The sequence below is a fragment of the Pseudoliparis swirei genome, chromosome 2 (assembly GCF_029220125.1).
Source record: "Pseudoliparis swirei isolate HS2019 ecotype Mariana Trench chromosome 2, NWPU_hadal_v1, whole genome shotgun sequence".
Classification (NCBI taxonomy): Eukaryota; Metazoa; Chordata; class Actinopteri; order Perciformes; family Liparidae; genus Pseudoliparis; species Pseudoliparis swirei.
Window position 1 is genome coordinate 25,672,378 of NC_079389.1, and position 11,890 is coordinate 25,684,267.

At 50.0% G+C, this 11,890-nt stretch overlaps 2 protein-coding genes across 3 annotated transcripts in view; one reads left to right on the top strand and one right to left on the bottom strand.

Moving 5' to 3' along the window:
* Nucleotides 1–5,071, top strand: part of cenpj (centromere protein J) — a 25,989-nt gene extending 20,918 nt beyond the window's left edge. Inside the window, exon 19 of one of the 2 annotated variants that reach the window (XR_008833615.1) lies at nt 5,008–5,071. The gene's annotated coding sequence lies outside the window, so the exon portion shown is untranslated. Of the gene's footprint in view, nt 1–3,849; nt 3,939–5,007 lie in introns of those variants that run through there. The other variant, XR_008833611.1, reaches the window with a different exon arrangement.
* LOC130207857 (RING finger protein 17-like) overlaps nt 1–11,890 on the bottom strand; it is a 20,267-nt gene that overhangs the window by 4,718 nt on the left and 3,659 nt on the right. The window contains exons 2-19 of the mRNA XM_056436588.1: nt 9,834–9,923; nt 9,612–9,688; nt 9,319–9,472; nt 8,791–8,861; nt 8,473–8,547; nt 8,068–8,237; nt 7,456–7,917; nt 7,096–7,254; nt 6,327–6,498; nt 6,073–6,256; nt 5,042–5,229; nt 4,651–4,780; nt 4,344–4,494; nt 4,147–4,262; nt 3,791–3,908; nt 1,447–1,576; nt 1,067–1,270; nt 728–875 (exon numbers count right to left, since the gene is read on the bottom strand). Of these exons, the coding sequence (XP_056292563.1) occupies nt 728–875; nt 1,067–1,270; nt 1,447–1,576; nt 3,791–3,908; nt 4,147–4,262; nt 4,344–4,494; nt 4,651–4,780; nt 5,042–5,229; nt 6,073–6,256; nt 6,327–6,498; nt 7,096–7,254; nt 7,456–7,917; nt 8,068–8,237; nt 8,473–8,547; nt 8,791–8,861; nt 9,319–9,472; nt 9,612–9,688; nt 9,834–9,923 (2,799 nt within the window). The remainder of the gene's footprint in view (nt 1–727; nt 876–1,066; nt 1,271–1,446; nt 1,577–3,790; nt 3,909–4,146; nt 4,263–4,343; nt 4,495–4,650; nt 4,781–5,041; nt 5,230–6,072; nt 6,257–6,326; nt 6,499–7,095; nt 7,255–7,455; nt 7,918–8,067; nt 8,238–8,472; nt 8,548–8,790; nt 8,862–9,318; nt 9,473–9,611; nt 9,689–9,833; nt 9,924–11,890) is intronic.

The window sequence follows — 11,890 nt, forward strand, 5'->3', positions numbered from 1 at the left end:
ACATGAGGACTGAAGGGAGATGCTAACATTCTCATGGTGCATTCAGGCTCTGCTCAGTGAACATGAGGACTGAAGGTAGATGATAACGTTCTCATGGTGCGTTCAGGCTCTCCTCAGTGAATATGAGGACTGAAGGTAATGATGACGTTCTCATGGTGCGTTCAGGCTCTGCTCAGTGAACATGAGTACTGAAGGGTGATGATAACATTCTCATGGTGCGTTCAGGCTCTGCTCAGTGAATATGAGGACTGAAGGTAATGATGACGTTCTCATGGTGCGTTCAGGCTCTGCTCAGTGAACATGAGTACTGAAGGGAGATGATAACATTCTCATGGTGCGTTCAGGCTCTGCTCAGTGAATATGAGGACTGAAGGTAATGATGACGTTCTCATGGTGCGTTCAGGCTCTGCTCAGTGAACATGAGGACTGAAGGTAATGATGATGTTTTCATGGTGCTTTCAGGCTCTGCTCAGTGAACATGAGGACTGAAGGTAGATGATAACGTTGGGACTACAGATGAAAAATAGCCTCTTGGCTAACTGGCACATTTACTGAAATGTTTGTTGTCCCTTATTAAATAAACCCAGTTAAAGTTCTCATTGTGTGTTCAGGTGTAATTGAAAATTGTAATGTTATTGATGAACTAGATTAATTAGATAGATGATTTCTGACTTCCTGATAATAAGCTATTGATCACGTGAGTAACCCGATCAATGAGAGAGTCGACCTCCAGGCAGCCGCTGGTGGTCTGGAGGTGGAGGACCCGTCCTCTCTCCCAGACCCCGTCGACCCGAGCCGCACAGACCTGGTCTAGCTTCCAGACCAGGTCCTGGTGCTCCAGGTGCTCACACTGCTCCTTCACCAGCTCACACATCCTGGAACACACAGCGGGACACGCAGGTAAAGAGGTAGAAATATATATACATATGTATATATATATATATAGACTACCAGGAACAACATGTAAGAGCCAATGAGTGTCCATCGTTAGCCCTGAGGCCCTGACCTCTGGAGCCCTGACCTCTGAGGCCCTGACCCCTGGAGCCCTGACCTCTGGAGCCCTGACCTTTGGAGCTGAGGGCTGGACTGCACCAGCTGGACGTAGAAGCTGCTCGGGGAGTTGACGTGGCTGACTCGGACCTTCAGGTCTTTGAGTTGATGGAGGAGCTTCAGCTGAGACGGGAGGTCCAGCGGCTCCTCGCTCTGCGCCTCCTCCACGGCCGGCAGGGTGGACCCCATCTCAAGAGGAGGGTCCCACACGGCCGGTTCCCTTCAGCCGGAGGCTCAAGTCTGCAGGAGGAGGAGGTGTTACAATGTTTACTGAGGGAACACATCAAGGGAGAAGTATTCATTGATAGAGACTTCTATACAACCAGAGGAGTCGCCCCCTGGTGGTCAGGAGAGAGAATGCAGCTTTAACACATGGAGCAGAGACTTCTATACAACCAGAGGAGTCTCCTCTCTGTGAAGGAGGCCAGCTGCTCGTTGACTAGCAGCTCAGTGATGTTGTCCAGCGGTCCGTTCAGGCTGCTCTCAAACAGCTTGACGGGCAGAGGCTCCGTTTTAGGGACTTTTCCTGGAGGGGAAGAACATGAAGATAACAAATCATACAAATGAGCATCGGACACAAAGAAATCAAAAACACACAAATACTTTGCTACTTCTACAAAGAGTCCTCAAAACATGTGTTCTGTGAAAATCGGCTACAAGTCAGTAAAATACTCTATTCGTCTCGTAGTGAGACGTCCTCAAACCGTCTCTTTCTGTCGCTTCATGTCTCTCTTTGTCTCTGGCTGAGTGGAGCATGAGACCCACATGAAGGCAGAAGACAAAGACTCAAAGTGTTTCTACTAGACTCAAAGTGTTTCTATAAGACTCAAAGTGTTTCTAGACTCAAAGTGTTTCTATAAGACTCAAAGTGTTTCTAGACTCAAAGTGTTTCTACTAGACTCAAAGTGTTTCTATAAGACTCAAAGTGTTTCTAGACTCAAAGTGTTTCCAGACTCAAAGTGTTTCTATAAGACTCAAAGTGCTTCTACTAGACTCAGTGTTTCTAGACTCAAAGTGTTTCTACTAGACTCAAAGTGTTTCTACTAGACTCAAAGTGTTTCTACTAGACTCAAAGTGTTTCTAGACTCAAAGTGTTTCTAGACTCAAAGTGTTTCTAGACTCAAAGTGTTTCTAGACTCAAAGTGTTTCTACTAGACTCAGTGTTTCTATAAGACTCAAAGTGTTTCTAGACTCAAAGTGTTTCTACTAGACTCAAAGTGTTTCTAGACTCAAAGTGTTTCTAGACTCAAAGTGTTTCTACTAGACTCAAAGTGTTTCTAGACTCAAAGTGTTTCTAGACTCAAAGTGCTTCTACTAGACTCAAAGTGCTTCTACTAGACTCAGTGTTTCTAGACTCAAAGTGTTTCTACTAGACTCAGTGTTTCTACTAGACTCAAAGTGTTTCTATAAGACTCAAAGTGTTTCTATAAGACTCAAAGTGTTTCTAGACTCAAAGTGTTTCTACTAGACTCAAAGTGTTTCTAGACTCAAAGTGTTTCTAGACTCAAAGTGTTTCTACTAGACTCAAAGTGTTTCTACTAGACTCAAAGTGTTTCTACAAGACTCAAAGTGCTTCTACAAGACTCAAAGTGTTTCTATAAGACTCAAAGTGTTTCTACTAGACTCAAAGTGTTTCTACTAGACTCAAAGTGTTTCTATAAGACTCAAAGTGTTTCTACTAGACTCAAAGTGTTTCTAGACTCAAAGTGTTTCTACTAGACTCAAAGTGTTTCTAGACTCAAAGTGTTTCTAGACTCAAAGTGTTTCTAGACTCAAAGTGTTTCAACTAGACTCAAAGTGTTTCTACTTGACTCAAAGTGTTTCTACTTGACTCAAAGTGTTTCTACTAGACTCAAAGTGTTTCTAGACTCAAAGTGTTTCTAGACTCAAAGTGTTTCTACTAGACTCAAAGTGTTTCTACTAGACTCAAAGTGTTTCTACAAGACTCAAAGTGCTTCTACTAGACTCAAAGTGTTTCTACTTGACTCAAAGTGCTTCTACTAGACTCAAAGTGTTTCTATAAGACTCAAAGTGTTTCTACTAGACTCAAAGTGTTTCTAGACTCAAAGTGTTTCTACTAGACTCAAAGTGTTTCTAGACTCAAAGTGTTTCTACAAGACTCAAAGTGCTTCTACTAGACTCAAAGTGTTTCTATAAGACTCAAAGTGTTTCTACTAGACTCAAAGTGTTTCTAGACTCAAAGTGTTTCTACTAGACTCAAAGTGTTTCTACTCAAAGTGTTTCTAGACTCAAAGTGTTTCAACTAGACTCAAAGTGTTTCTACTAGACTCAGTGTTTCTAGACTCAAAGTGTTTCTAGACTCAAAGTGTTTCTACTAGACTCAAAGAGTTTCTACTAGACTCAAAGTGTTTCTACTACTCAAAGTGTTTCTAGACTCAACGTGTTTCTACTAGACTCAAAGTGTTTCTACTAGACTCAAAGTGTTTCTACTAGACTCAAAGTGTTTCTACTAGACTCAAAGTGTTTCTACTAGACTCAGTGTTTCTAGACTCAAAGTGTTTCTAGACTCAAAGTGTTTCTACTTGACTCAAAGTGTTTCTAGACTCAAAGTGTTTCTAGACTCAAAGTGTTTCTACTTGACTCAAAGTGTTTCTAGACTCAAAGTGTTTCTAGACTCAAAGTGTTTCTAGACTCAAAGTGTTTCTACTTGACTCAAAGTGTTTCTATGAGACTCAAAGTGTTTCCATGAGACTCAAAGTGTTTCTACCAGAACACTCACCTGTTGCCATGACGATGACCAGCTTCTGGTGAGCCAGGCTGATGAATCGTTGTCTGCAGGCTTCAGTCCAGGTGTCTCCATCAGGAGGAACCACGTCAGACAGACAGCAGTGCATGGCCTGGACAGAGACACTTCCTGTTGACTCCCAGCACGGCTCAACAACAACAACAAGTCAACACGTGGATGGAGCAGCTCCACTCGCTCCTCCTCCTGCTTTACCGAGGTCTGCAGAGGAAAACTACACGTGGAAACACAGCTGGTCGCCACACTGGAGCGTGAACGCCTCTTTGCCAACGCCTCTTTGCCAACGCCTCTTTGCTAACACCTCTTCGCCTGCATGTGAAACGTGTTCTCACCCTGGAGGGAACGGAGAAGAACTCGTCCTTGATCTTCCTCAAGTCGCTGACTGACACCAGCTTCTTATTGCCAAAGTCTACGTACTGCACCTCCACCTGTCTGCCCCCTGGATGACCTGCACACACACACACATACAGTCAGTCCAGTCACCAGAGCATTGAGTAATCACTGTTGTTGTTGTCCCCCCCCCCCTCACCTGTAACCTGTGCCCTGTACCACTTCCTGTCCTCGTAGAGGGCCACACAGGCCTGGTGGAGCACGGGGCAGGAGACGCTCAGCTCCTCTCTGGTCTCATTGTAACAGGCCTGCAGCTTCGCTGACAGCAACACAAACTCCATGTTGTCAACCTGGTGTGTGTGTGTGTGTGTGTAGGGGGGGCATTGAACAAGAGAAGAACGGGGGATGAAAAGGAGATGTGACAATAGAAAAGGGAAACAGAGGGTTAATCTAAAATATATATATGTATATGTATGTATATACATATACACACACACACACAGTACCAGCTGGATGTAGAAGTCAGCAGGGCTGTGTGTGTGTGTCACCACAGCATTCAGCTCTGTGTTCATCCTGGGGAACTGAGGAGGAGAGTAGAGCCGAGGCCTCCTGTCTGTCTTCAGGGGGGAGTAGAACCTAGAGGAGGAGCAGGAGGAGTCAGTGACACTACACACTACAGCAGAGGCCTCCTGTCTGTCTTCAGGGGGGAGTAGAACCTAGAGGAGGAGCAGGAGGAGTCAGTGACACTACACACTACAGCAGAGGCCTCCTGTCTGTCTTCAGGGGGGAGTAGAACCTAGAGGAGGAGCAGGAGGAGTCAGTGACACTACACACTACAGCAGAGGCCTCCTGTCTGTCTTCAGGGGGGAGTAGAACCTCGGAGGAGTCGGTGTTCACCTGGCCACCTCGATGAAGACCAGGTACTCCCTGACGGAGATGGGCCGGTCGCTGGCCTGGTCCATGGGGGTCTTCCTCAGGTCCACCAGCAGAGAGTCCTGGTCCCGACCCAGAGGCCTCATCTCCAGAGCCGAGGAGCCCACCAGGCTGAGGAACTCCTGCTGGGCCGCTCTGCTCCAGCCCCTAGTCTGAACACACACACACACACACACACACACACACACACACACACACACACACACACACACACACACACACACACACACACACACACACACACAACCTTAGTCTAGCACAGTGGTCCCCAAACTACGGCCCGCCTCCACATTTGGCCCGGCCCCCTGAACAATACCAGAGACGCGTTGAGATTTATTATTTTGTTCACCTGGCCCGCTGCCGTTGAGATTGCAGTGAGACGCGGAGAAAATGTGAAGTGGTGCTCTTCACAATAAAACATCTTTGATGGACGTGTCGCGTCTCGGCCAATCAGCGTTCAGATGTCCACAGCGTTTGGGAAGTTAGGTTAGCTTGAATGTTAGTCCGCTACATCTGCTGCCGTCACGCTGCACGGTGTAGCGATGCTAACAAAGTACCGTACGTTAAAAACGATGTGATTTAGCATATTTTTTGTATCGATACTTCATTAAAAGAGCGATCAGAGCGCACGCTGCTCCGTTAAATGCTGTCTGCACGCGCAGCGCTCACAGCGAGTGACGCGCGCATCGCTCAGCCGTGATGCACGCGCACAGGTGAGCACACTCACTAGCACCCCCCCCCCCCGCTGGCCCTACAGCAGACAAGGGAAATGTTATGTGGCCCTCTCAGGAAAAAGTTTGGGGACCCCTGGTCTAGCAGCTCATAGCTCACGCTAGCTCGTAGCTTGTAGCTCACGCTAGCTCATAGCTCGCGTCTGCTATCCGTCTGTAGTCAGTGCTCCGTGAGCACGGTTTGCACAGGGACTCCATCATGGTCCTCAGGCCCCGGTCTCGTTTTAAAGTACCGCTTTAGACTCAACCCCATTCAGGTCTCACCGGGTTGTAGGGGACCAGGTCCTTCAGGGAGCACCTGATGGCCTGAGGAGGGAAGTGGTCCAGCTCCATCTTCACGCCCTTCCCAACCCGCCTCAGCTGGGGGTCCAGGGCCTTCAGGGAGGACTCGGGGGTCTCCCTCAGCTGGGGGTCCAGGGCCTTCAGGGAGGACTCGGGGGCCTCCTCTCTGGAACACAGGTGTCATGATGTAACTCAGGTCTGCACAGACTCAACTCCCTCTCTAAATCTTGGCGTACCCCTGGAGGACCAGGTCTTTGACGAGGCCCGAGTCCAGCAAGAAGACCTGGACTCGGGCCAGCTGGCACACGTTGCAGGTCTTCACGGCCTCCAGGCCTCCAACCTGGAAGACCTCCACCACGGTGGCCCGGCACCAGACCCTCTCCTCCACCTTCACGAAGACCAGGCAGCCTGAAGGGGACCAAAGGAAACCGTAAGAACCAGTAGGTCCAGAGGAGACCAATAGGACCAGAGAAGACCAGTAGGACCAGAGAAGACCAGGAGGACCAGAGGAGACCAGGAGGACCAGAGGAGACCAGTAGGACCAGAGGAAACCAGTAGGACCAGAGGAGACCAGGAGGACCAGAGGAGACCAGTAGGACCAGAGGAGACCAGGAGGACCAGAGGAGACCAGGAGGACCAGAGGAGACCAGTAGGACCAGAGGAGACCAGGAGGACCAGAGGAGACCAGTAGGACCAGAGGAGACCAGGAGGACCAGAGGAGACCAGTAGGACCAGAGGAGACCAGTAGGACCAGAGGAGACCAGGAGGACCAGTAGGACCAGGAGGACCAGAGGAGACCAGTCAGATGCACGATATGGAACTACATGTTTTATGATATCAGATCTATATTTATTATGATTATTATTCTCCTCGGAACAGAACCGTGAATACATTACATTTAATTTAGTTAATTATTTATGATTTAATATACAGTTTATTATCACAATAAATATTAATAATAATAACCTCAACATCTTATAATACAACAACATGATGACGTCTCACCCGGGCCCAGCGAGTCCCTGCAGCTGAAGCAGCAGCTCTTTCTGGAGCAGAAGTGTTTGATCTTCTTGGACAGGATGTCGCTCTCTCTCTTCTCCGCCACGTAGCGGACGTAGAAGTTACTGGGGCTCTCCACATGGCTCACCACCACCCACTGGGTGACTAGGAATATCACATATAATTATAGAATTATATATATGAGTATATCATATAAATATAAGAGTATTACATATAAATGTAAATATAAGAGTATCATATATATATGTATGTAATAATAGAGTATTAAATGACCAGGTTCAGTGTGAATACGTTTAATCTGTTGAGCAGATGAGAATCAAGATATAAAATTAAAGTCGCCTCTACCATTGGTCTTGTTGACAAACGACTGGCTCATTCTTCTGTGGAACCTCTTGTTGTCATTGGCCAGCTGGGGGCCGGTGGGAGGGACATCATTGGCCAGCAGGGGGCCGGTGGAATGGACATCATTGGCCAACAGGGGGCCGGTGGGAGGGACATCATTGGCCAACAGGGGGCCGGTGGGAGGGACATCATTGGCCAGCAGGGGGCCGATGGGAGGGACATCATTGGCCAGCAGGGGGCCGATGGGAGGGACATCATTGGCCAGCAGGGGGCCGGTGGGAGGGACATCATTGGCCAACAGGGGGCCGGTGGGAGGGACATCATTGGCCAGCAGGGGGCCGGTGGGAGGGACATCATTGGCCAACAGGGGGCCGGTGGGAGGGACATCATTGGCCAGCTGGGGGCCGGTGGGAGGGACATCATTGGCCAGCAGGGGGCCGGTGGGAGGGACATCTGCCAGAGGATCTGAAGCGTGAACAGAAACAAATAAAGGCTTCCGATTGGTCCGGCTCAAAGAATCAAACTGCTGGTTATGACCGTGGGAACCTGAACTACTCGTCCTGTAATGTGTGTGGGGGGGTGAGCATCGTGTACCTGTGGCTCTGGGACACTCACCTGTCTCTTGCCCCTCGATGAGAAGCTCCTCCACTATTACGTCTGGACTCACGGGCTGCGAGGTCGAGCTGCGGCGCCAGGGGGCGGAGCCTCGTGAGCTCGGTCCGATGGCCGCCGGGCTCGGCTGCTCCGGTGTTGGGGAGAAACAGTTTCTGTTCCGGCCCGTTGCACTTTGACGAGGGAGGGGGGGGCGGGAGGAGAAGAGAGAGAGCGAGAGACACCAGAGTTCTTGTTGTCATCAGGTCGTGTGGTCATGTGGTCTGGTCCTCTGGATTATAGAGGCCTGATTAGACGCACGTCTAACCCTAACCACGAGTTCCTGAACGCTCTTAATGTCCAGTTTAGAATATATAACGTGAATATATCACCAATATACTCAATAATAGAACATGTTTAAAGACTCACTGCTTTGGGACACTGACTTTCATCTCCAGAGACAACGTCAGACTCTGGTTCACACACTGTGACTGGAAAACACAGCTACACACACACACATCAGAGCCACGCACACACACATCAGAGCCACACACACACATCAGAGGCACACACACACACATCAGAGCCACACACACACACACATCAGAGACACACACAGGTTATTTATGACATTCAGCATCATGTTGCAGCCCGACCCCTAGTGGTCAGAAGCTGTATGTTGTGTCTGAGGTGGTAAACGGTACATTGTGTGTTTTATACCAACAAAACTCCTAAATAACAACGGACCTCATCTGGGTGGTGATGCGTTCAATGTCGTCGGACTGTTGATCCACAGGAGCCTGCAGCGTCTCCAGAACCTTCAGCCCACAACACAAACAGCAGCCTCAGTGTCACAGAGCATGGCGGCGCCCGTAAGGAGGCGCCGTGAGCAGGGGCGGTTTTTCCTACAGGCGGTATAGGCGGCCGCCTAGGGCGCCATTTTTTTGCTGGGCAGTAAAAAAAAAAAAAAATGCCACAAGTGACCCAGACCTTCTAAGATTGTTGTTTGCCAGCCATCAACGGAACAGAAAACAAAACAAAAAACATAATTTGCAGGCGACGAGGGAGTGAATGTGCAATGTTGATCAGGGGGGCGTGGCCAGAGCATAGTTCAGCAGACGTGACATTTTCTCAGGGATTTTGTTCTTTATTTAATGTTTGCTCATTGTTGCGATCGTTGTTCTGTTTATTTGGGGGGAGGGGGTGGCGCCACGAGTGAAGCTCGCCTAGAGCGCCAAATGTGCTAGGGCCGCCCCTGGCCGTGAGGAGGCCTACCTTGTCCAGGGAGCAGTACTGCTCCAGGGAGGGCACGCGCTGCACTTCTCTGGCCATCTGCATGGCGATCTCCAGCTCCTTCCTCCTCTTCTGCACACGGCCCCACGAGAACTGGGCCTCCTGCTGGGTTAGCTGACTCAACTGCTCCACCTTCCTGTGGACAGAGACGTGACGGTTGGGCGTACCGGGGGGGGGGGGACACACACACACACACACACACGCACACACGCACACGCACGCGCACGCGCACACGCACACGCACACGCACGCACACGCACACGCACACGTCTCACCACTTGTGGACCGCATGCAGCGCTCCGTCTGCTGCTCGCTGGATCTCAACCTCCAGACGAGCTCTGGCTCTCCTGAGCTGCTCAGCACCACAGGGGGGGAGGGGGAGACACACTAGAGTTATTGTTGTCATCAGGTCGTGTGGTCGTGTGGTCGCGTGGTCTTGTGGTCGTGTGGTCGTGTGGTCGTGTGGTCTTGTGGTCTTGTGGTCTTGTGTGCGTTACCTCGTGGAGGTCGGGCAGAGCTGAGAGATGTTCCGCCGCTCGCCTCAACGCCTCGTCCAGCTGCTGCTGCTTCTGCTCCAGGTCAGCAGGCTGAACAGAGAGCAGACACCATGACCTTTGACCTGACCCCATGTGACCTGAAGGTGCTTCTGCAGGGGCTGAGAGCCTCATGGATGTGGGAGACCCTCTGGTGGTCTACCTCTCATGTGGTTCAGACCCTCTAGTGGTCTTCCTCTCATGTGGTTCAGACCCTCTAGTGGTCTTCCTCCTGGTGTCTTCCTCTCATGTGGTTCAGACCCTCTAGTGGTCTTCCTCTCATGTGGTTCAGACCCTCTAGTGGTCTTCCTCTCATGTGGTTCAGACCCTCTAGTGGTCTTCCTCTCATGTGGTTCAGACCCTCTAGTGTGACCCTCTAGTGGTCTTCCTCTCATGTGGTTCAGACCCTCTAGTGGTCTTCCTCTCAAGTGGTTCAGACCCTCTAGTGGTCTTCCTCTCATGTGGTTCAGACCCTCTAGTGGTCTACCTCTCATGTGGTTCAGACCCTCTAGTGGTCTTCCTCTCATGTGGTTCAGACCCTCTAGTGGTCTTCCTCTCATGTGGTTCAGACCCTCTAGTGGTCTTCCTCTCATGTGGTTCAGACCCTCTAGTGGTCTTCCTCTCATGTGGTTCAGACCCTCTAGTGGTCTACCTCTCATGTGGTTCAGACCCTCTAGTGGTCTTCCTCTCATGTGGTTCAGACCCTCTAGTGGTCTTCCTCATGGTTCCAGACCCTCTAGTGGTCTTCCTCTCATGTGGTTCAGACCCTCTAGTGGTCTTCCTCTCATGTGGTTCAGACCCTCTAGTGGTCTTACTCTCATGTGGTTCAGACCCTCTAGTGGTCTACCTCTCATGGTTCAAGCCCTCTAGTGGTCTTCCTCTCAATGGTTCAGACCCTCTAGTGGTCTTCCTCTCATGTGGTTCAGACCCTCTAGTGGTCTTCCTCTCATGTGGTTCAGACCCTCTAGTGGTCTTCCTCTCATGTGGTTCAGACCTCTAGTGGTCTTCCTCTCATGTGGTTCAGACCCTCTAGTGGTCTTCCTCTCATGTGGTTCAGACCTCTAGTGGTCTTCCTCTCATGTGGTTCAGACCCTCTAGTGGTCTTCCTCTCATGTGGTTCAGACCCTCTAGTGGTCTTCCTCTCATGTGGTTCAGACCCTCTAGTGGTCTTCCTCTCATGTGGTTCAGACCCTCTAGTGGTCTTACTCTCATGTGGTTCAGACCCTCTAGTGGTCTACCTCTCATGTGGTTCAGACCCTCTAGTGGTCTTCCTCTCATGTGGTTCAGACCCTCTAGTGGTCTTCCTCTCATGTGGTTCAGACCCTCTAGTGGTCTTCCTCTCATGTGGTTCAGACCTCTAGTGGTCTTCCTCTCATGTGGTTCAGACCCTCTAGTGGTCTTCCTCTCATGTGGTTCAGACCCTCTAGTGGTCTTCCTCTCATGTGGTTCAGACCCTCTAGTGGTCTTCCTCTCATGTGGTTCAGACCCTCTAGTGGTCTTCCTCTCATGTGGTTCAGACCCTCTAGTGGTCTTCCTCTCATGTGGTTCAGACCCTCTAGTGGTCTTCCTCTCATGTGGTTCAGACCCTCTAGTGGTCTTCCTCTCATGTGGTTCAGACCCTCTAGTGGTCTTCCTCTCATGTGGTTCAGACCCTCTAGTGGTCTTCCTCTCATGGTTCAGACCCTCTAGTGGTCTTCCTCTCATGTGGTTCAGACCCTCTAGTGGTCTACCTCTCATGTGGTTCAGACCCTCTGAGTGGTCTCCCGCTCATGTGGTGCAGAGCCTCTGGTGGTCTTCCTCTCATGTGGTTCAGACCTCTGGTGGTCTTCCTCTCATGTGGTTCAGACCCTCTAGTGGTCTTCCTCTCATGTGGTTCAGACCTCTAGTGGTCTTCCTCTCATGGTTCAGACCCTCTAGTGGTCTTCCTCTCATGTGGTTCAGACCCTCTAGTGGTCTTCCTCTCATGTGGTTCAGACCTCTAGTGGTCTTCCTCTCATGGTTCAGACCCTCTAGTGGTCTTC